We start from the raw sequence: 23,415 nt of genomic DNA on the forward strand, positions 1-23,415 counted from the left end.
TCTATAAAATACATTTGAGCTCATATCCAATCACCGAGCAACTGCATTGCTTTGCACGTTTTCAAGCCATGATGGACGGTGGAGCTCCTTTTTTAAATTCTCTGGGCAGACAAAGCCTTTCCCCTTATGACAACATAAGGGGAGACATTCCAGATCCGACCGCCTGACATGAACGATGAAGCACATTGGACAAAGCACACTTTACACCTATCGCCATTTCCAGCTACTGCAGGACCACAGACAGGCTAGGGGACATCAAATTAATGTTAAATAATCTCACAAAGTTACATTTTCATATTAGGGGACTGTTACGTCCTTTGGGCCATAGCATGGTTTGGGGTGCTCTGTGTTTGTGCGTGGTACCTTTTAGGCTGTCTGCTGGGCAGAGATTGGGATTATGGTTCCGGTGCCAGCCAATCAAGGCACAGGCCCATGGAGCACTTAAGGACCATTCCAACCACCAGTCGAGGCTCATTGTTGTGGAGCCGGAGGAGGAAGAGGCGGCGAGAGGAGAGTTTGGGAGTTTTGTAGAGTTGTAGAGTTAGAGACAAGCCTTTTTTTTGTGTTAGAGTGGTTAGTGTTGTTAGTTGTGGCTTTGTTGTGTATCTGTATAGCCTCTCTTTTCATGATGTGTAGTCCTCCTATGGATTGTTGTGTAGTTTAGGTTTGGTTGGTTGTTCACCGCTCACTGTAAATAACAGCACAATATTTCACACATTCCCCTCGTTCTGTGGTCATGTTTCCCAAACCCTAAAGTGTAATGGTGTTAAAATCGGTGTCCGAGTGTTCACTCTATTCCCTGTTTCCTCCTTTCCCCCACAAATGACAAATCATGAAAATGTTGGAACGGTGCAGGGGGCTCACGTTTTCTGGACAGAGCCCAGTTCCAGTAGCACAGCTCCACAACTCAGGCTTTTGCCAGCTTGTACATACCTGACTTAACTAACGAGCGAGTTATTCCACCACTCGTGAGCGGAATCATGTGTGCAGGAGAAGCGATTCATCCCTGCGGGGTCTGAGGTTGAGATCCCTGGCATGAGCAGTAGGTGGAAACTACACTCCATCCCAGCGTTGCATTTCTTTTCTTTTTTTTTAGGATCTGGTCACACTTGATGACAAGTTCTGTTCTCTTGACCGGCAAAACTATTACAAGAGGCTTAAAACCTCATGTTTAAATGATTTCAGGTATCAAATGGAAACATTCCAGCTCAATAGCACTAAAATAAAATACATTTTAACTGCATGTCACGTTGAATGACAGGCTTCAATGAAAGACAATGTTTCCTTATAAAACTTTTTTTAAATACACTTGGCTCCACTCACAGTCTCCAGCATGAAAGAGACTTTTTAAAAGGTTGGCCTGGGTTTACTTTTTGGGCTAGTGCTAACATTAATGTCTATCAAAAAACACTATGTATGCTTACAAAGGACGCTTGAAAATATGGTTTGGCTTACCCTGCAAGGGTCACACGTGCACTTTGTGTGTCAAAGAAAACCCCTCATACTTTTACAACCCAATCAAAAGTAGATAAAGCATAAAAGGACTACGACCTCCTTCAAATGTTCTGGAAAGAACCAGGATGCGCAGGACGTGAGAGTTTTAGCCTACAGCGGGGGACAGGAGTCTTGTGTTGGAGCTGTCATATAAATTACAGCTGCAGGAATGCAGGCCTTACTCTGTTGTTGATCCAGCCTCTTGCTTTTTTTTTTTTTTTTTACTGCAGCATGGCAGTGAGGGTTATCTCCAGCACCCCCTTCCTACCCTAAATTGATGTTTGTTATTAGCAAACATCTCAAAGTTGGGACCAGGTCTCTCTCTGGGGACGTATGCCTTTTACTTTTGCAAGCACAGCACGGTGTTCTTTAAAGTACATCGTCCTTTTATCAAGTGGTCTTTTGATTTTCAAAGAAGTTCCTGTTTCAAAGGCATAGGCTGTGCATCGAGTTGTGTAAAAAAAAAAAAAGCACCTCAAACAATTTTAATTTGACTAGGTATGGTGCCAGTCCACATTTTTCTATTGAGTGTAAAATGTCAAAAAAAAAAATCATGGATTCCCAAAGGTCATCAAAGGGAATTAATCAAAAAACAAAAAAAAACTATATGTAAAATCTGAGTTCCTTTTCATCCATCAGGCCCCAAGTCTTCCAGCGAAGTCTCCATTAAGGTCCAAAATCAAGTACAATTCAAGGTACAAATAAATATGGATGTGACTATTAAGAAGCCTGCTGGAATTCGAAAATGAAAGACTTTAGATCCCGCTGGCTTTCCTCCTCCTTCCTCCTGGGAAATATGATGAACAAAAGGTTTCCATTTTGACCGCATGTTTTTCTGATAGTAAATGTGTAGTAGTGATGGCAAGGGGTCTGACTCCCACAACAGCTCAGATATTGGAAAGAAAAAAAAGTCGTCACTTGGTAAAGTAAAAGCACTTTACACAATACAAACCCTGTCCTGGTATATTGGCATTTTGGTAGATTTTTTTTTTGGGGGGGCGCTTTTATCCGTGATGGTGCGCAGACACATTTCTTTCACTAGCCGGGCCAGCTGATGGATAGGCCGCAGCCAGCCCCCTTCCTAATTGCCCAGGCTCCCCAGCCAGTGGCCAGGCCTGAGATCAAATGTCTTCCGATCCTCCCCTTACCTGTGAAATTTCAGGACCAGACAGCCTGAAAGGCGGCATTGTTTCCCTCGGCGAGGAATGCCCACGTTGTCCATGAAGAAAAGACTCAATTTGCGCAGGAATTTGGAGGGTCTCTGACAACCCGGTGGTAGAAGGGATGTCTCCCATCCCTATGTTAACCTGACTAGACGACCCACAATGCATTGAGGTAAGTGATGCTTCTGTTTTCTTTGAAACTGACCAATAAGCAGGAATTGGTAATTTTTTTCAATCAATGTAAACTGTCTTGAAATACTTGTCATGCTCACCTTAGATCAGTTTTAATAAAAGCAATCTTATTGAAAAATACACAATAAAAAGCAACAATGCAGAAGTTGCATGAAGATTTTATGAAGGATTTATGAACTCGGCCTCAACATGTGAGTGACAGACTGACCTAGAGGCTTTTTTAGTTTGCAAACAGTGACATCTATTGGTCACCAGTTTAAAAAAACTGCTTTCCGGAAGCCGGTTAAATAGTTCTGTGATTGACACCAAAATTAAGCCAATAGTAGAAGGGAAGGTCATGCCATCCAATCAGAAGTCAAAAAGGCGGAAACTGTGTACGGCCAGGTCCCGCCCACGCTTGCCACCGGGAAGGAAAAAGGTACGAAACGAATGCTTTTTTTTTTTGTATTTTTTGTAACGAAACCATGTGAATTGGAGGTGAAGTGTGTTATTCGTGTAGTGGCGACGGGTATGTGCGCAGTTTGGTCGCTGTTAGTTTTGGTCGCGGCCCTGAATTTGTTAACGTTGCGTGTTGAGCAACATTTAGCTTTTGTTTCTAAGCTTCGAGGGAAAGGGAAAGGAACGTCCTTCTTTCATTCAGTGCATAATAAACGTGGCCGACATTAATAATCGTTCTTAAACAGTTGCCTCTTTGAAGATTATACACAGGGCGATCTTATTATAGGTCTTTAGGGCAAAGAAATATCGCCAAACATCACTGGTAAGGTTCCCTGCGTTCCCTTAAATCGTCACCTTAGCTTCAGGTTTGAAAGTGATTATTACAGTACATGGCAAAAGTTTGGACACACCTTCTCATTCAATGTGTTTTGTTTATTTTCATGACCATTTACATTGGTAGATTCTCACTGAAGGCATCAAAACTATACATGAAAACATGTGGAGTTATGTACTTAACAAAAAGTGGAGACCTGACCTCTACAATCACCAGACCTGAACCTAATTGAGATGATTTGGGGTGACCTGGACCACAGTGTGAAGCCCTGAATGGTGAAAACCATTTCAGGTGACGACCTCTTGAAGCTCATCGAGAGAATGCCAAGAGTGTGCAAAGCAGTAATCAGAACAAAGGGCGGCTATTTTGAAGACATTAGAATATAAAATATGTTTTCAGTTATTTCACCATTTTTTAAGTACATTTACATTTTACAGCATTTATCAGACGCCCTTATCCAGAGCGACTTACAATTTAGGGTTAAGTGTCTTGCTCAGGGACTCAATGGTAGTAAGTGAGATTCGAACCCGGATCTTCTCGTTCACAGGCGAGTGTGTTACCCACTAGACTACTACCACCCATAAGTACATAACTCCACATGTTCATTCAGTGAGAATCTACCAATGTACATGGTCATGAAAATAAACACATTGAACGAGAAGGTCTGTCCAAACTTTTGGCCTGTACTGTATATACAGGGTTTCTACGGTCATGAATAACCTGGAAAAGTGATGGAGTTTGAAAAGAGGATTGTCCAGGCCTTGAAAAAAGTTTTGGAATGAACATATAAAGTCTTGGAAAAGTCATTGAAATTTAATGTATAACCTGAGGTACATGTTTCTCGTGCAGTCTTACAGGAACTGTTTTTCTACGTTTTATAACTACAACGTTTAAAAGTACAAAGAACGTATGGCAATGAAAATTTGCCTTAGAGTAATGGAAAAGTTATGGATATTCTTTTACAAACATGTAATAACCCTGTATTTAATTACTTCACATTGTATTTGTGCTCATGGATGCTTTACTGTTGCAGATCTGTTGCCTGCAACAACTTCTTCAGCATAAATTAAATCTGATTGTTTAATATTTCCATTGAGACACTTTGTTTGGACGTTGTGGACACCACAGAAGCTGAATGTCCACGTCACCACTTTATGTCTGTAGGCTTGACAAAATAATAGCGTCAATGTCTTCTTCTGTGCATCTGAGCAAAGCTTGTGCTGGACTGAGATTTGAGTGAGAACAGGCCTGACAAATTCTAGTCTGTCATGCCAGTTTCATTGAGAATCTCAGTGGTTTGCACCAGTTTTGCAGCCTCTTTCGTTGTGGCAGTAAACAGGACATCAAGGCCTTTCAAAGCATTTCGTCAGCCAGATGCTGAGGATCTTGCAATTCGTAAATAAAACAGTTTCCAATCTATTTGTAATCAGCGTTTATGCAATAAGCATCGCCTGTTTATGGAGTTCATGGTATAAACATGATCCCTAGGCCTGAGACATTATTCTGATGTCTCATTTGTGATATTTCCCTTCTTCATAGCAAAATGGCGGACCCAGAAGACGTCAAAGCCCAGCCAAAACAGATTCGGACGCTAATTGTTCGACATCTCCCTGCGGAATTGACCAGAGATGAGAAGGAAGACTTTCTGAAGTACTTTGGGGCGACATGTGTCCGCATCATGTCTGATAAAGGAGCCCTGGTCTGTCTGTTAACAAAATAAAAATAACCTGTCCACCGCTTCTGACTTGTATTCTCTAAAATCATCTGGTGATGTCTTTTCCAGAAACACACAGCATTTGCCAGTTTTGACAGCGAGGGTTCAGCAGCAAAGGTACTTGTGCATCACAGTTAATTACCTTTTTATTTAATGTGAAATTATGAATTATACATTTGCATTCATAATAAATAATGCAGCTCGTCTCTTCCTTATTCACTGAAGGCCCTGACCAGACTCCATCAGATGAAGCTTCTCGGTCACACATTAGTAGTCGAGTTTGCCAAAGATCAGGAAAATGTTATTGTCCTGAAAAACCCACCCATAGCCAACAGGTACGTGCTGTTATTAAAGCAATTTATTCTGAGCAGATGGAAATATATCCATTGTATGTCCATGCTAGAAAGAAGGCCATATGGTCGGAAAGGCTGTTTGTTTTCAGACTTTAGCACAAATGTGGCAGGAAGTCCCCATTGCCGTCTGTCATTTTATTGCTCCAGCGCCTCCAATGGCCAGCAGAAGAAAGGGAGACCACAGGAGAACATTCCTCTCATAGAGACTGGTATAGCTCCAAAGCTCGGGTGGGTAACTTTATTTACTGTCTGTCTCTGTGTTTGTGTGTTTATGTGTGTATTCTGGCATTCTGGACCTAATCCCTGAATTCAAGTGTGTATTTTGCCTTTCCACTGAAAAAGTTCAGCCAACTTTTGAACTAGTTTGCCCCACTCTGTTGTATTCCAGTTCAGTTTTAAAAGTTCTCTTACGGTTCCTGTTAGTACACTTTAATGAACCCATAGGTACCTGATTCTAGTGTATTGAGCATAACAGAAAACGGTTGTGTATTAGTCCCTAGTGCTAAAGCAGCTGAAATAAAAATGGAGTCATGGTCAGAATGACAAGCATTGGTCGCTATCTAAGCAGAGGACTAGAAGGAAAACTTTTACTGTTCATTGTGGATGCCTTTTATAAAGTACAGAAATGAAAAGGTGTTCTCTCTCTCGCTCTCTGTGTGTGTTGTCTATGTAACTCTCCTCAAATAATTAATTATTTTTTTATTTAGTGTTTGCATGTCTAAACCCTGGCGTCACTCACACACACACACTCATTCTGGGGCCATCTAAGCGTGGTGTCAGTGCCGGCTCATGTTGTCCTCCAGGCTCCTGCATTGCCCAGGGGTTGATGGAGAGTCAGCGAGCGGCTGTCACCAGCAGTCTCATGTCCAATTACGTGGCCCCGTCTGGGGCTGGCTGCTCCGCTCTGACAGCACGTCTGCTCCTGCCATGTGCCGGCACCAGGTGGCCTTTGATAAAGACGCTCTGGGCTAAGATATAATTCCACATTGAGTAGTAGTCAACTCACCTTCAGTCACTGGACAACTTGACTACATGTTATTCCATTTAATTACCCTTCCTCCGTGCCAAATGGAACTTGAAATGGTCAGGCTATTGAGCAAGTATACATACAGACAACTTATTTGTCTTATTAAACAGTCTTCCATTTATGGGACATTCAGAGGGCATGGTGGCTTTAAGGAAGCAGACTAACCAAAGGGTTGCGGGTTCAAATATTGAATCTCCAAGGTTCCAATAAGGTCCCTTTTGGGGGTAGTGAATTGCCTTGGGGCAGTGGTGGCCTAGTGGGTAAGGAAACGGACCCATAATCGGAAGGTCGCGTTTCGACTGAGTCCCCACACACTGCCCCAAACAATCCCCTTTCATGGCTGCTCAGTGCTCACCAAGGGTGATCGGTTAAAAGCAGAGGACACATTTTCTTGTGTGCATCGTGTGTTGTGCTTGCTGTGTGAACAAAAATCACATTCGCTTCACTACTGAGGCTAAATAATACTTGCCACAGTGAGTGTTTGCAAATGTCACTAAAGAGTGAACAGGCTCCTCCCTTTTTAAACTGCCTAAACCATCATTAAAGTTTGTTGATGTTGCCAACATACAACCCGCCACCAAAATATATTAAGTGTAGTGTGTAGACACATTTTTTTGCAGTGTAATTAGATTTGACCATAACCAACATTACACATGTACTAAGTCTTATTTAGACTTTGTGTAAACTGCAGGTCAGCTACAAAGTAGGGGGGGGAGTGCATCAGAATGTAATAAATTCTATTCTTTTCCCCTGCTTGCCTTTTTCAAAAACAGGTGTGGTGTTCTAGTCAGCGTGCTAAGTAGAGGGGATGTCCAGCTGCACCCCCGTAATACATAGCCGGTCGGCCCGACGACTGTCTTATTTTAGTGAACAGATAGCACACGCAGCCCTACCAAACACAGCAGGCTAGGGGATTGTAATGTGCTCACCCCCGGCCTCGGTTACGGCCCACAAAAAGGCTCTGTGAGAAGAATTTTTTTTTTTCTTTTTTTTTAATGCCGCAGCAGTCCACAGCCTGAATAGATGCTACGATTGTACACTTTTTCCACCTCTCCACTCCTGCTATTGAGTTTCTTTCGGCACAGGCAGATTGACATTCTCCTCAAACACAGCATGAGAGAGAAGGTGGAAAGTCAACCATTACAGCTACCTACTTACATATTTATGCCTCACCATATTGGTGCAGTTTGTCACCGGGGTTGTTTTTTTTTTTTGGGGGGGGGGGGGTGCGCGCGCCCCTTTTTTCCTGTGTACATTACACTATATTGTGTTTCTCCACAGGCTGAAATTTCAAATCAACCCCTCGCTGAAGTACCTCTTCCCGCCCCCCTCCAGCGGGGTTCTGACAAACATCGCACATGCCCTTCTGAGCGTGCCTAAGTTTTACGTTCAAGTAAGTGCGACCTGGTCCTCAGCACGAATTCATCGGCTTGTACATAGAACGGATGATGATTTCTCAGGATGATGGCTTCTTGTGTCAAAGGATGTTAATGTATTTAAAAGAGAATAAAGTCACATAAATGAGAGTGAAAAATAAATGAGTTTTTCCAAAGAATGCAGGTTTTGCCTTCGTTATTGGTCAGCAGGTGATTTTTTTTTTTTTTACCCAAATCAAGCTTTAGAAAGATCAAATGGAAAATATTTTGATTGAGGTTTTCAGTAGAGAGCATAAATAATTAACTTTTTCGTTCAAGGCATAATTTCCCATTTTTTTTCTAGCTTTTTCTTGGTTTTATCTGCAGCCTGCGGGTGGTGCTGTTGGGTTGTTGAAGCGCCTGGTTCTCCACTCCCCAGCAACGCAAATTTCTCAGATACCCCGGCCGTCACTCACTAACCTAAATGCCCCAGATCTGTTGTTTCCCTGCAATCTGTGTTGCATATGGAGGCGAGGTCACAATTACTGTTTGTGTCGAACCGATGCCCAACAGCAGGTGCTGAAATCCAGCACGTACGATTCCCTGCTGTGCCCGGCCTTCAACGCACATTCCTCGCCACTGGGCATCCGTAATGAGCCTCTCTGATGGGAACTTCTGATCTCTCTCCTACCTTGTTTCTTCTTGCTTCTGCACCTGTCTTTCATCACACCCTCTGTTAATTCCACACTCTTGCTTTCTCAGGTGCTGCACTTGATGAACAAGATGAACTTGCCTTGTCCGTTTGGCCCCATTACGCCCAGACCACCCGTGGTAAGACCACAGTCGTGTTGCAGAGTATGAGTGTTTGTCAAGCAAGCTGTATTACCTTAGGCAGCATGAAATCTGGCTTTTTAAGTGTATAATGCCAAATTCACCCTTATTTTTACAGCTGGAAAAGCTACTCATTTACATGGATCTGCAATTCCATTACAACTTTGCATAAAAATGGACTGATATATTCTGACATTCACATTCATTCTTGATTGATCTAGCTTTCAAGGTGGTTAAGATATTAATAGGCGTTCTTCTTTATAAAGGGTTATTTGCTTAGTCCTTCCTCAAATTCCACACAGTACCCTGTTATGACTGATCAGAAACACACAGAATTAGCTTAAAACCTGCGCCAAACATTGTGGTTTATGAATGGTGCCCCCACAACTTCTGTAGGCCACTCTCTTCCTTAAAGCTACACACACACAAACAATGCATCCTGGCGAAATCTCAGAGTGGGACTGGCTCACAGTGGCTACAGCCATTCCACACCATGGGTGAATTTTGGAAAGAGACTTCATATACAACATTAAGACCTATTTAAATAAAATTGTCATGGGACCTTTTAATGGTGTAAACACAATCTCTTACTTGTTCTGATTGACACTAGATATGTTGGGGTCCACTATACCACAGCCCTACAGGACCATTCACACTGAGTGCTGTAAAGGCCTTCACAGACCAATCATCTTGTGGGTTGTGTAGTAGCCTAGTGGGTAACACACTCGCCTATGAATCCCACTTACTACCATTGTGTCCCTGAGCAAGACACTTAACCCTAAGTTGCTCCAGGGAGACTGTCCCTGTAACTACTGACTGTAAGTCGCTCTGGATAATGTAAATGTAAATCTCCAGCATGCCACTGCATTCTGAATCCCATTGTTTCCTATGGGATGCGTGGCTAAAAACCATCTTGCGCTGCCCCCCAGCAGAGTGGCCAGAGTGGAGCAGGAAAGTGACGCTCCACGAGCCGCTGCAGAAACGATTAGTTATCGTGCAACCAAAAGAAACAAAGCATCAAAACAGGCGCTCAAACCAAGCTGGAGGAGAGGTTGATTTTTTTTTTTTTATGTTTGAGTGGTTGGGTCCCAAACAAACATTTATCCAAATGTGAGAAAACATGTATCAATTAATGCAAACATAATTTGCAGACCACATGAAACTGTTTAACTCAAATAAGCAAACAGGTCTGGAAGCTCTTTTGGCAAGTGATAATCATAGTCTGATATAAGTCATCATTTTTGGTAATTAGTGTTCAGATGCTTTAACAAATCTTGGAAAGGCAGTTAGGTTTTTACCTGATTTTACATATTTGCCAATATTGTGTGCCCGGTACTGTTAGCCTTATTTTTGTTTAAAACTGCTTTTTAATTGTCCATATTCAGTTTGACCTGTTCCCCACACCACCTATTGCGATGGTACCCATGCCCCCGCCTTATCCTCCAGAGAACCCTCCCTTGCCTGAGGAAGGGTTGGATGGGAGCGAGGAAGAGTCGGAGTATGAGAGCGAGGATGATGAGGAAAAGGAGAGGTGTGTGTGAAAACAGACTTCCATTAGTTTTGTCCCGAGTTCGTCTGCACCATTCTGCAGCCCCAGGCAATGTCTGCTCACGCTGAAACAAAATACAGATTGTCTGTCGAAATTTAGTCATGTACCATCTCTATCTTTGTTAGCTTTTTCAAATTGGAGTTTTGCACGGAGCATCCTTAACAAAAACGAGAAGTTGTAAAGGGTAAAGAGACAAGACATTAGATGTATTAATTTTTTTTTTTTTTTTTTGTTAAGAATACTCAGAGTGATTGGTCTGAACCAGCCATGCAAACGTCCTGCACGAACGAAGTCATCCGCTCAGAGAAAGAAGCCAAAGCTGAAAGACCTTCTGTACACTCCCAAACCCGAATCTCACAGGTAGCCTCTCCCATCCATGCATGTCTATCTGTCCCTCTCACACCCCCTGCACAGGTTGGGCTGGTGTCAACAAAATTCTGTTCTCTTTCATTATCTTTGCTTGCATATTACACCAGTCCTCTGTATCTAGCAAGATTGAATAGAAGAATGCAGGTTGTCTGTTAAAATACCAATGGATCGTTCTGTTTTCTCTGTTGAACTGTGCCGGTGCAAAATATAAATGGCACCCTGTGGAGATGAAAGCTAGATTGAGAAAGAACGGGCTGCACAGTGCACTAGTAGGCATTTGCATTCAGTGTTCCAAAATGTGGATCATAGTATGTCAGTCATTCATTGTTTGCATAAATCTGAGTCTGCTGATTGATCTCTGTATTTGTGTAAGCACCGTGTGTTCTAACCTTGAGTGTGTAGGGATTTACTTCAATTTTAGTGGAAAAACACCATGTCTGTGCTCACTTTTTGTTTATTTTTGTTGTCTGCAGCATGGCTGACACCTAACCCATGACAAGTGTCCATCGCATGAGTTGTCCTCACATAATAAATGTTTAATACTATATGTATAATAATATCATGTTTATAGGATTTGTCTGATATAACATATTACTTTATAGGAAGTGGTCCAGACCAAATATTTCACAAATTAAGCTGAAATAGAGGGATGTGGTGAAATAGTTTTGCTGGAAGTTTAATATCATGGTCATGGTGTCTCCATCCCTCAGCACCCCTGCCCAGACACTGCAGCCCTGTGACGTGTTTGATCAGCCACAGACACTGGGGACTAAAAAGATCGAGCTCCACATCCCCGCTGAGGTGTCCGCCGGCCAGGACCAGCAAGGTAAGTCTCTGTGGCGCAGCTCCTCGGTACACCTGGCTCCCTGGGCCCACTTCGCAGACACCGGGGTTCCAGACTGTACCTGGAGACGAGCGGTTTAATTAACATTCCAATTAGCCCTGAGAGTTGGGACTCAGTCGGAGTGAAAATACCACGTGCCCCCATCCCCACTCCACCTAGACGTAGGAGCATTGAGCCAAAGCAGGTGACTGTGCCACTAAGCAGAACTTTTAATTTTGAACTTTTAAACATGAGTGCACTTACGCTCAAGGCTAGACTTTGGGGGGGGGGGATTTTATAAAATTATTCAGGAAGCATTTCTTCCTTCTGTTTTTCCCCCTTGTTCGCATGTCAACCAGAATGACACGAGCTCATTTTTTCCCAGGTTTTTTTTTTTTTTTTTTTTCCATCCATTTTGTTTTGGGCTGATAAACAAGCATTGAAATGAAGTGAGGAGGGCAGGCTGTGATAAGGAGTAGGATAATTTGAAAACGGATCTAAGTTCTCGGAGGAGAATTTATCAGCGCGGCCCGTGCCTTTCTGCTCCGACACACACGCAACCACAGATCTGCGGCGTGCGTTTCCAGAGGATTTGCGCGGGCTGCCGGCTCCCCTGTAATTCCTCTCGTGCGTCAGAATCTCGTCTGCGCGCTGTCTGCCAGATGACGGTTCCTTCTTTGTCGAGCCAAGAACGGGGAATGGGCATGTTTGTGTATTACCTACGAGCATGCGGCAGTCCGCTCGGAAGTGGCAGCTCGTCTCTGATGTCATCCTGGGACAGTGGGCTTGGCTGCACATGCAGTAGAGCTGTTTGCGCAGAGATTTATAGAAACGAACTGTGTTCATTATCACCCACAGCTTGAAGTCCCACCCTTGCCTTGAGACTTGTCGGCAATCACACACCCGCACACACATAACTACACTGCTCAAAAAATAAAGGGAACACAAAAATAAGACATCTTACATCTGAATGAATGAAATATTCTTATTTAATTCTTTGTTCTTTACATAGTTGAATGTGCTGACAGCACAATCACACAATTTTCAATGGAAATAAAATTTATCAACCCATGGAGGTCTGGATTTGGAGTCAAACTCAAAATTTAAAGTGGAAAAACACACTACAGGTTTATCCAACTTTGATGTAATTTCCTTAAAACAAGTCAAAATGAGGCTCAGTAGTGTGTTTGGCTCACAAGGGGTCTAAGGATCTCATCTCAGTACCTAATGGCAGTCAGGCTACCTCTGGCGGGCACATGGCATTGACCAAAGAAATGCCACCCCACACCATTACTGACCCACTGCCAAACCGGTCATGCTGGAGAACGTTTTCCAGGGCATCTGCAGACTTAAGTCACGTCTGTCACATGTGCTCAGTGTGAACCTGCCTTCATCTGTGAAGAGCACAGGCCGCTACTGGCAATTTTGCCAATCTTTGCATTCTCTGGCAAATGCCAAACATAATGCTTGGCGTTGGGCTGTAAGTGCAACCCCCACCTTTGCATGTCGGGCCCTCATGCCACCCTCATTGAGTCAGTTTCTGACCGTTTGAGCAGACACATGCACATTTGTGGCCTGCTGGAGGTCTGGCAGCGCTCCTTGCACAAAGGAAGAGCTAGCAGTCCTGCAGCTGGATTGTCCTCCTACAGCCTCCCACGTACTGGCCTGTCTCCTGGTAGCACCTCCATGCTCTGGACACTACGCTGACAGACACTGCAAACCTTTTTGCCACAGCTCACTCAGTCTCGTGCTACCACTACAGTGAAATTTCTGTTGTATTTGTATTTTCTGACAAAAGGTTTGCAGTGCAAGGTGCTGTGCAGCGACACAAATACAGTAAATATGTGTACACATACAACAATGTGAACATAACAAAATGGGGTCAGAACCAGTCAAATGCAATAGAGGGCCATAGTATGATCTAAATTAGTGTACTGATCTCTAAACATGGAATACATCACAGGATACATCTCTTGGATTTTTCTGTCTAGGTGTCTAGCAATAATCCCCAATATTCCAGTATTTTGGTCAGCTCGCATATATCGTTTTTTTAAATATCATACAGTGTTTCTTAAATAAATGTTCTGTTTCCCTCCATGCACACTTTTTCCTTATAGAAGAAGAGGAACATGAGGCAGTCACTGATGAAACCACTGATGGGTTTGGCAAGCTCTATCCCACAGCCCAGGCCCCTCCACAGGAGGAAGATGGCGAGGAAGACGACGACATCCCATCTGACTTCATCTCCAGGAAAGAGCTGGAGAAGGGCCGGCTCTCAAGAGAAGGTGTGAAACACTTGTGCTGTATTGAACACAAACATGCTACATCAGACAGAATAAAATATCCACACTTGCAAGTTTGTGCCTCAGACGACCTCTGAGGTTTCAACAGGAGATTAATATTTGATTCAGAGCCGCTCCTGTCATTGTAAGGAGCCCATTTACATTTGTAAATGTGTCATATGAGTGTTTCACTCAGTGTATTTTGTTTGTTTTAAATTCTGTAGCATTCAATACTGATACGTGTTTAGGACTTTTTTTTTTTTTTGGCATTTCTTTGATGCAAGAACTCCCTTGCTAATCATTTTGCATTGGCCTATGTTCCACATCTTTCTTTCTAAAACAGAGATAAAAAGGATGTCTGTGTTTAAAAATTATGAACCCGGAGAAGCAACCTGCAGACTTTACGTGAAGAACATATCTAAGCAAGTTGAGGAAAAAGTAAGTGTGTGTTGTGACTGCCTCAAGAAAGAAAAAAATTAAGCCAGGCTTAAACACGTCTAACCCTTACTTTTCTGCTATAGGACTTGAAATACATCTATGGGCGATACATCAACGTCACATCAGAGGCTGAGAGGAACATGTAAGGTTTGATATTTAGATGGGGAAAGTGACTGTCACAGCAGGTGTTTGAAATTCCAGCTGACTGAATGTCACTGTTCCTTTTTTGCAGGTTTGATATCGTTTTAATGAAGGAGGGAAGAATGAAAGGTCAAGCCTTCATTGGCCTCCCCAGTGAGAAAAGTGCAGAGCGGGCCTTGAGGGACACCAATGGATATGTACTACACGACAAGCCCCTCATTGTGGTATCCTTGATGGCATTTGATAGCTGTAAACAGCTATTTTTTCACATTTTAAAAATACTGGTAACCTTAAACAAAAATCTCTCAAATTAGACCTCTTGAGTCTTTAACTCATATAAGCATTGGTGTAATTTGAGTGTAAGAGTATCCATCTGTGTTAATGAGAATGTTCTGCTGCCTTAGTGCTGAAGACAAATCTGCATATCAACAGACTTCACTGCTCGTCAATCTGAGTGAATTTTCTCTTCTCGTGAAATTAACCTTAATGCAAAGATCAGCAATTTGCTCGCTCAGCGAAACCTAAACCGGATGCAGCAGAGTCAAAGAAAGGAGGGAAGAGGCAGTAGAATGGTGAGGTAAGTTTTGCTGTTGAATGAGCAAAAATGCAGTCAACATACAAGCCTCACGTTTGGACACCTTTTCATTCAATGTGTTTTTCTTTATTTTCATGACCATTTACATTGGTAGATTCTCACTGAAGGCATCAACCTTTTGAATGAACACATGTGGCGTTATGTACTGAAAATGTTTTATATTCTAGTTTCTTTGCTCTGATTACTGCTTTGCACACTCTTCTCTTGATGACCTTCAAGAGGTCGTCACCTGAAATGGTTTTCCAACAGTCTTGAAGGAGTTCCCAGAGGTGTTTAGCACTTGATGCCTTCAGTGAGAATCTACCAATGTAAATGGTCATGAAAATATAGAAAAAACATTGAATGAGAAGGTGTGTCCAAACATTTGGCCTGTACTGTAGATCAGACACAATTCATAAAATTCATTTTTGCCAACAATGTAATATAATTTTGAAGTACATTTGTTGTTTGTATTTTTTCATTTTGTTTCATTTTTTTTATTCTTTCAAGAGATTGATCACAAGTAACAGACTTCTATTGCGGCCAATCAGCAAATGTATCCTTCTAATGCTAACATATCCTTTTAAAACACCCCTACTTGTTTAGTTAACATTTGCATCTGACTGGACCTGTCTATACATTGCTTTAATCACGAGAAAAAAAAAAAAAAAAAACGGGAACAACCGTCGTTTACATAATGTATGAAATTATCACTAAGTGTCTGCAAGATGCAATAGCATAGAGAACCATTGGAGGCTGCCCCTACTCAGACTATAGAGGCTGAAGGTGCAGTTAACCACAAGTCGTCATGTTTCCATAGGACGGACCAGGATTAACCCATTGAGAATTCAGCTTGGTTATCACCTCAACTGATATTTAGATGTTATATACTGCACCTTTAATCCTAGGATGTAAAAAAATAAAAAATCTTAAAAGAATTATGAATAAAAGCTATTACTAAAATGATATTTTAGAATAGTTTTTGTTTTGATATGTAGCGTTATGATTTGATAATAAAATATCACCACATCTAGTTTGTTTCCACTGACACGCCTGTGAATCTGATGTATTTTTTTGTGCCGTATCTGCTTCCAGACCTCGTGATGAACCCTTCATGAATGAAGACTGAAGATCTATGTAAATAGTGTTTTTTTTTTTTTTTTTTTTTTTTTTTTATAAATAAAAATGTTTTAAAAAACCCTGCCTGAGACCATGTGTCATTTGAGTCATGTACGCCAGTTCATCTGGGTTTTCCATGGTGTTGCGATGGCGATAGGACAGCTGTCTGATGGAGTGTGAATTTGAGCTTGCTTGTCATCTGAAATCCATCTCTGCTTTCAGATGCCACGCAACAGATGGCCGCGTCGGTCCTGCGAAAGCGGGGAGGGAATAGCCAATGAAAAACAAATAAACAAAAGAGAGAAAGAAATCCGGGGGAAAATGGCCACGGCTGAAAAGCTGGCCTTGATCTGGCGGAGGCTGCTTTTTATGCTTTTGCTCTCTGAACCCCATTGGTCTGGGCTGACCCGGGTTCTTTGTAGGGTGTACGGCGAGTGAGACATGTTTAGACCTGCGGAGTGTGAAAAGTGCTTTCGTTCAGGGGCGAGTGCGACACTGAGGACGTGTTTATATACAGTTGTACGCCTGCCCGTGACCTTAAGATTCAAATATAAGAATGTGTATCAAGTTGAGACTTCAGCTGTTGAGACAGCTCAATAAATATATCTTGCTATCTGTGTGTGTGTGTGTTATTATATTATTATATATTATATCATCTTGCAATGATCAGTGCTCTCAAGTCTCACGCATTTCAACATGTTCATACGCCACATCTCCCGCTTACAAATTACGAATGTTTATCGGCCAAACGAACAGACCCACGAATTTGTAGCAGTTGGTGGGGAACTTGTTAGCATGCGTCTCCCCCCACAGATTGCGTTTGGTCGGATGGGAACTGAGCAGAAACAGCGCCACCCCCCACCCCCCGGTCCGGGGCTTGCCGTGACAACTGCAGAACAACTGCAGCTGCTGCTCTCGAAAACAAACTGACCCACATTGTGTCTGCGTGAGTCTGGGGAGGAGTGGAGGAAACAGGATGAAGGTGAGATGTTTGGTAGACTGCATTTTTATTCTGGGTTCATATCATGTCTCTGTTTTCAGAGTCATGTACAGTACAGGCCAAAGGTTTGAACACTTCTCAGTTTGAACTTCTCATTCAATGTGTTTTCTTTATTTTCATGACCATTTACATTGGTAGATTCTCACTGAAGGCATCAACACTATGAATGAACACATGTGGAGTTATGTACTTAACAAAAAGTGGAGACCTGGCCTCCACAGACACCGGACCTGAACCCAGTCGAGATGGTTTGGGGTGAGCTGGACCGCAGAGTGAAGGCAAAGGGACCAACAAGTGCTAAACACCTATGGGAACTCCTTCAAGACCATTTCAGGTGACGACCTCTTGAAGCTCATCGAGAGAATGCCAAGAGTGTGTAAAGCAGTAATCAGAGCAAAGAAACTAGAATATAAAACATGTTTTCAGTTATTTCACCTTTTTTGTTAAGTACATAACTCCACATGTGTTCATTCATAGTTTTGATGCCTTCAGTGAGAATCTACCAATGTAAATGGTCATGAAAATAAAGAAAACACATTGAATGAGAAGGTGTGTACAAACTTTTGGCCTGTACTGTATTTGTAAAATCAATTTTTTTATTAATTGATTGCAATTTTACCTAATAAACACACTACCGTAGCAAACGTTAAAGGAAGCTACATTTACTGATTCAACAGATACACAACTAGTCTTCAGAAGGACAATTGAAATGCTTCCTTAATCAATGCAACTGCTTTCAACTGTACTATGATAATTGAAGAAAATTTGTGAACTGGAAACTATCAGATTCTTTCTGCAAATATTCCATTCATTGGCAGCCACTTTCAGCTACCATAATCTTTTACAACATGAAGAATACCTGGACAGTGTTTCTGATCAAATTTGAGAACCTTTCACTGCAAAAAAATATGACCTTATGGAAATACGACATGTGGGTGTGTATTGTTAATTGATTTATAGGTAGTATAGTATTTGTTCTGTTGCATTTCTGTGGCCAGGTTAATTCCAGATTGTGTTTACTGGCTCTTGGTCTTGGTCTCTCTCTCTCTATCACTCAAGTAAGAAACCCGGAGGAACAGCAATTGTCCATTTGTTTGAGTGGCGCTGGCTTGACATAGCTGAAGAATGTGAACGTTACCTAGCGCCCTGTGGGTTTGATGCAGTACAGGTCAGTGTACGGGGAATGAATAGCAAATTCTGAAGTGGCTCTGTATTATTGTGGTAGTCAGCACCCTCTCTCTCTCTCTCTCTATCTATCTATCTATATATATATATATATATATATATAATTATTTCTCTATTGTATTATGACATTTTTGCATCCTGTTACTAGGCGCAAAAAAATACATCTGATTAAGGTGTAACATTTGTGTGTCTTTATCAGATTTCTCCACCCAATGAGAGCATTGTAGTGGAGGAACCACACAGACCCTGGTGGGAGAGATACCAGCCCATCAGCTATAAGTTGTGCTCCAGATCTGGAACAGAGCAGGAGTTGAGGGACATGATCTCCAGATGCAACAGTGTTGGGCTTGAGCAGATTGTTGTTGTTGTTTTTTTTTTTTTAACAAAAATGATGCAGTAATTTCTATTAAGCATGCAGATTGTTGACAAATCCTTGAATAGGATGTTTGACTGTACTTTCTTTCCACTGAAGGGTAGAATTTTACAACTGTGTAGAATATCACATTCACAGTTGTCACTCTGGAAGACCGTACCACATCCACCTGACATGAGCGTCACGTTTAAGCACATAATGTGACCTTTATTCACCAGATCCGGCTCAACAGATTTTGGACACATCGTCCACCACCATACGAAAAGAAACAATGGTGGTCTTTTGTGCCCAACATCCTTTTGAGACACTGTGTTTTGACCTTCTCTTTAAATTGTGACCCATCTGTATGACAAAGTATGTCACTATTTTTAAAAAAAGAAAATATTTTCCGGCTCCCATGGGTATTAAAGTCTGGGTTATGGAATTTATTAGGGAGCAATACTAATGTTCATTGACATAACCTTTGGCTTGTTTATTCCTTTGCCTTTTTGGTGTAACTGTTGTGGTATTTAGGAGATGTGCAGTATGAATATGGTAATGAGGCTACATGTGTCTTCTGCAGGTAAAGATCTATGCAGATGTGGTCATCAATCATATGTGTGCATCAAGTGGGGGGGGGGGCAGACGCTCGACCTGTGGATCGTACTTCAATGCCAGCAAAGAGGAGTTCCCATCTGTGCCCTACTCAACTCCCCACTTCAATGATGACAAATGCACGTCCGCCAGTGGAAATATTGAGAATTACCAGGACATTTATCAGGTATGATTTGGGGAGAAGATGGAAGATCTCCGCTTGTGAATACAGTTGGACACAGATGGAAATAGATCTGTTTTATTTTTTTTCCCCTTCTCCCCTGGAAGGGTGAATGTTTCTTCTTGAACGAAATGAAATCTCAGATGTTATTTGCACATAACCGATGATGGGTACTCTGCGGGTGCGGAACTGCCGCCTGCTGGGGCTGCTCGACTTGGCCCACGATAAGCGGCATGTGCGGGACAAGGTGGCCGAATATATGAACTCCCTCATCGGCATGGGGGTGGCCAACATCAGGGTGGCCGGAGGACCTCAAGGCCATCTATGGCAAATTGCACAACCTCAATATGAAATGGTTTCCTGAAGGTTCCAGACCCTTCATTTGCCAGGAAGTAAGTTCAAAGGGGCATGCAATACCAACAGGAAAGGAATTAAAGTAATTAAAGCTGTTGTTGTTTTGTAGTATGCCACGATTAAAGACCATTCCAAAAGTCACACACTAAAAAAAAAAGAAATTTTTTTTTTTGAGGTCATTGACCTCGGTGGAGAACCAGTAAAATGCAGTGAATACTTTGGACATGGCCATGTCACCGAGTTCAAATATGGTGCTGTGCTGGGAGCCATCATCTGCAGATGGAATGGAGACAAGCTGGCTGACCTTAAGTAAGTCACGCTTCTTGGAAGTGCATCGTATATGAGGAAACCAGCATTGAGCATACACAACCTCTTTCCAGCAGTTTCTGAAAGACCTGGACTCGATTTGTTGGACAAATTTATTTTAGCAAGTCTTGTATTGCAGGACTTGGAGAGAAAGCTGTGCACTGATGCCTTCTGAAAAAGGCCTGGTGTAACCACGACAACCAGAGAGGGCATGGAGCTGGAGGGGCATCCATTCTCACCTTTTGGGAGCCAAGGTAGCTCAGCGAGCAAGAATTACTGTACCGTTCCCCAATACATGACTATCCAACTAGTTAAAACACCGGCGCATCTTTTATTTCACACCTCATTATAGATGCAGAGATCATACTAGGAGTATTTCTAAAAGCAATTAAACCCAACTTATGAATTTGCAAGTACTGTCCACAGATTGTACAGAATGGCTGTGGCCTTCATGCTGGCACGCCCTTATGGAGTTACCAGAGTGATGTCAAGCTACCGCTGGGATCGGCAAATAGCGGAGGGAGAGGTGGGTGGCGGTAAAAGACATCTCTTCTCTGGCCTCTGTTGGGACAGGACGTGTCAGACGCAGATAAATAAGTAAACACTGTGGAGTACAGGCGCAGTCTGGAGGGTGTCCTGCCCTGCTTCAGGCACCGATGTGAAGCACTTGCAACACTTTCAGAAGCACTTCCAACTATGGCTTTTCCAGATTGTGCTGTCGTTGTCACGCCAGCGCAAAACTGTCTCCTCTCCTCTTTTCTCCTGGGTGTACATTCCTCTGTATTTCTTTCTCTCTGTCAGGATCAGAACAACTGGATGGGTCCCCCCCAGCTACCCTGACGGCTCCACCAAGCCTGTGCCCATCAACCCTGATGGCACTTGTGGGGGTGGGTGGGGGTGTGAACACAGATGGCATCAGATCAGGTGATTAAGGCAACACGCCATTCCCTCTCTTGCCAACCATTCATGTTCATCAATTCCATTTGTAGGATAAATTAAATATTGGTTTAATATTGGTTTAAATATTGACATATACCACGATCTAATTTAACCGTCCAGTCAGGGTTGAATGTGTTTCATGCTTCCTTCCCCACTTTCCTCTTTACGTTTAGGAATATGGTTGCGTTCTGCAATATTGTAGATGGGCAGCCATTAGTAAACTGGTGGGACAATGGAGAAAACCAAATTGCATTTGGGCATGGTGACCGTGGCTTCATTGTAATCAATAAAGATGTCTGGTAAGACTTTTATCCCATGAAATGCCATGACATTACAGGAAAGTCCAATAATAATAATGGCCCAAATATAAAATTACCCCAAATAACAGAGGAACCCCCTTTTTCTAGATAAATTAATATACATGTTACAAAATATCATATTTACCATCAGTTGGTTTTGCAAACTGTTTTATATTCAGGTCAAACTGGCAGTTTAAAGTCATTAACAAATATGTATATTTAATAGACTTAAGGAGAATAGAATAAGAGAATGAGATAATTGTCACTTATTACACAGAATTCATCAAATGTGTTTATTATTGTATATATGACAAAAGACATCTGAATATTAGCACTTTGGATGTCATCCTACAAAACGAGCATGGCTGCTGGGGTCTACTGCGATGTGATCTCAGGCCAGCAGAGAGGGAGGAAGTGCACTGGCAAGCGGATCGCCGTAGGGCTGGATGGAAGAGCTCGTTTTACGATCAAGCCTTCTGAGCACGATCCCCTTATTGCCATCCACACAGAGTCTAAACTGTGATCAAATATTGAAGTTCTCTGCCTGCAGAGAAGTGTTTGAATTGTGATTCACCAACGCCACATTATTTCTGTCCTTTTCAGATCCCCTGCAAAAAAAGGGATCAGTAATTTAGTACATGCTGCATCAAATGAAATTATTCCGTGTGGCTTATAAGGTGAGAGTGTGTTACTCATTGGAGTGCTCTTCTCAATCTATTAGTGAATGTTGAAACAATCATATATTTAAGATTTGCAAAAAAAAAACAAAACAAAAAAAAAAAAACATTGGATATAAACATTGTATGTGCATAGTATCTGCAATAGCTAGAATTACATACTATTATTTTTGCACTAGGTGTTTGAACAGTATATCAGCATCCTGACAATCTCCTGGTCATATAAATGACAGCTCTATAATCAGGGCATAGTAAATGTGTCACTTCCAAGGTATGCTTATTCATTATCCAGCAAGTGATGGCTTCAGTATACATATTTCATGAATTTAGTTCCTGCAAGTTTTATGAAGTTGTCCGAATGAGTGCCGTTTAAACCTGAAGTGAAGTAATTCATTTGAATAATACATGCTTAATTTTGGTGATAAGAATTACTACCAAGGTCATCAGTTTGCTCACCCTGGAAATTCTGTGGTAGGGATGCATCTTAACTTCTGGGGAAATTGCTTATGCTGTGGATAATCTACAATTGATAGCAGTGGGACAGAGAAAAAAAAGATTAGAATGCTCTTAGGGCAGGAGGTCAGCATAGTGACACCTGTGTTGCTTTGTTATTGTCCTGCACATCTTATTTGCAAATTTTGAAAATTAATGACCACATAGTAGAGCAGGTCATCAGTGAAAATAATACAATTAGCTCAAACTTGGAAAAGAGTAAATAGCCATTAGCAGACTTTTGTATAAAGGGCAATATGTACAGACATACTGTATATGAACAAGAAAACACAATATATAAATAAATGCAATGAAAGTGAAGGGATTGTCATTGTGAAACACTGCAGTTCACACAACGAAATGTGTCCTATGCATTTAACCATCACTCTTGGTGAACAGTGGGCAGCAAAGTGTGGGGACGGTGCTTTGCTCAGTGGCACCTTGGCGGCTCGGGATTCGAACAGGCAACCTTCTGATTATGGGGCCGCTTACTTAACTGCAAAGCCACCGCTGCCCCTGGCAATGTACAACATACACATTCATATGTGTGATGAAGAAGTCCTGATCAATTCCATCTTAAACCAATTAGGCTGGATTGGTAAGGACTCCATAAATCCTTTGTTCCCATAATGTCCTGCTCCTTCGCTTCATTCCCGTCGCACCCAAAGTCATGACAATATGAAACCATGTCATTCTGCAGCTGGATTTGTTAATCTGATCAAAATTGTCCAAAATATTGTGATTGATATAATGTTTTTCCCAGCCTTTAGATAAATGCACGGGCGAACTACATTATGTTTGGGCATTACTGTATGCCTACAAAGAACCTTGAAAGGCACA

General features: G+C 42.1%; 1 protein-coding gene and 1 pseudogene across 3 annotated transcripts; both read left to right on the forward strand.

Annotated features, from left to right (window-relative positions):
- Nucleotides 1-3,202: 3,202 nt before the first annotated feature.
- On the forward strand, nt 3,203-15,997 carry rnpc3 (RNA-binding region (RNP1, RRM) containing 3). 3 transcript variants are annotated; one of them, XM_028967677.1, is made up of 16 exons: nt 3,203-3,267; nt 5,161-5,320; nt 5,405-5,452; nt 5,561-5,670; nt 5,836-5,916; nt 7,997-8,108; nt 8,833-8,901; nt 10,287-10,432; nt 10,688-10,810; nt 11,530-11,645; nt 13,760-13,927; nt 14,268-14,362; nt 14,446-14,504; nt 14,595-14,727; nt 15,003-15,080; nt 15,588-15,997. In XM_028967677.1, exons 2-15 carry the CDS (start codon nt 5,165-5,167, stop codon nt 15,069-15,071), a joined length of 1,485 nt encoding a protein of 494 aa, XP_028823510.1. In that variant the 5' UTR covers nt 3,203-3,267; nt 5,161-5,164; the 3' UTR covers nt 15,072-15,080; nt 15,588-15,997. The 3 variants fall into 3 exon arrangements, with proteins under 3 accessions (XP_028823510.1, XP_028823516.1, XP_028823522.1); XM_028967683.1 differs by having other exon boundaries at nt 15,003-15,075; XM_028967689.1 differs by having other exon boundaries at nt 13,763-13,927.
- Nucleotides 15,998-16,963: 966 nt separating this feature from the next.
- On the forward strand, nt 16,964-22,962 carry LOC114783469 (alpha-amylase 1-like; annotated as a pseudogene).
- The last annotated feature ends 453 nt before the right edge of the window (nt 22,963-23,415 follow it).

Source organism: Denticeps clupeoides, chromosome 2 (assembly GCF_900700375.1).
Source record: "Denticeps clupeoides chromosome 2, fDenClu1.1, whole genome shotgun sequence".
Lineage (NCBI taxonomy): Eukaryota > Metazoa > Chordata > Actinopteri > Clupeiformes > Denticipitidae > Denticeps > Denticeps clupeoides.

Bases quoted from the DNA above. Each gene is read 5' to 3' on its own strand.
- rnpc3 (XM_028967677.1), top strand. From the start codon at position 5,165: ATGGCGGACCCAGAAGACGTCAAAGCCCAGCCAAAACAGATTCGGACG. The intron at 10,433-10,687 runs GTGTGTGTGAAA...TTTTTTGTTAAG, and splicing joins GATGATGAGGAAAAGGAGAG to AATACTCAGAGTGATTGGTC. The intron at 14,728-15,002 runs GTATCCTTGATG...TGCAAAGATCAG, and splicing joins ACGACAAGCCCCTCATTGTG to CAATTTGCTCGCTCAGCGAA.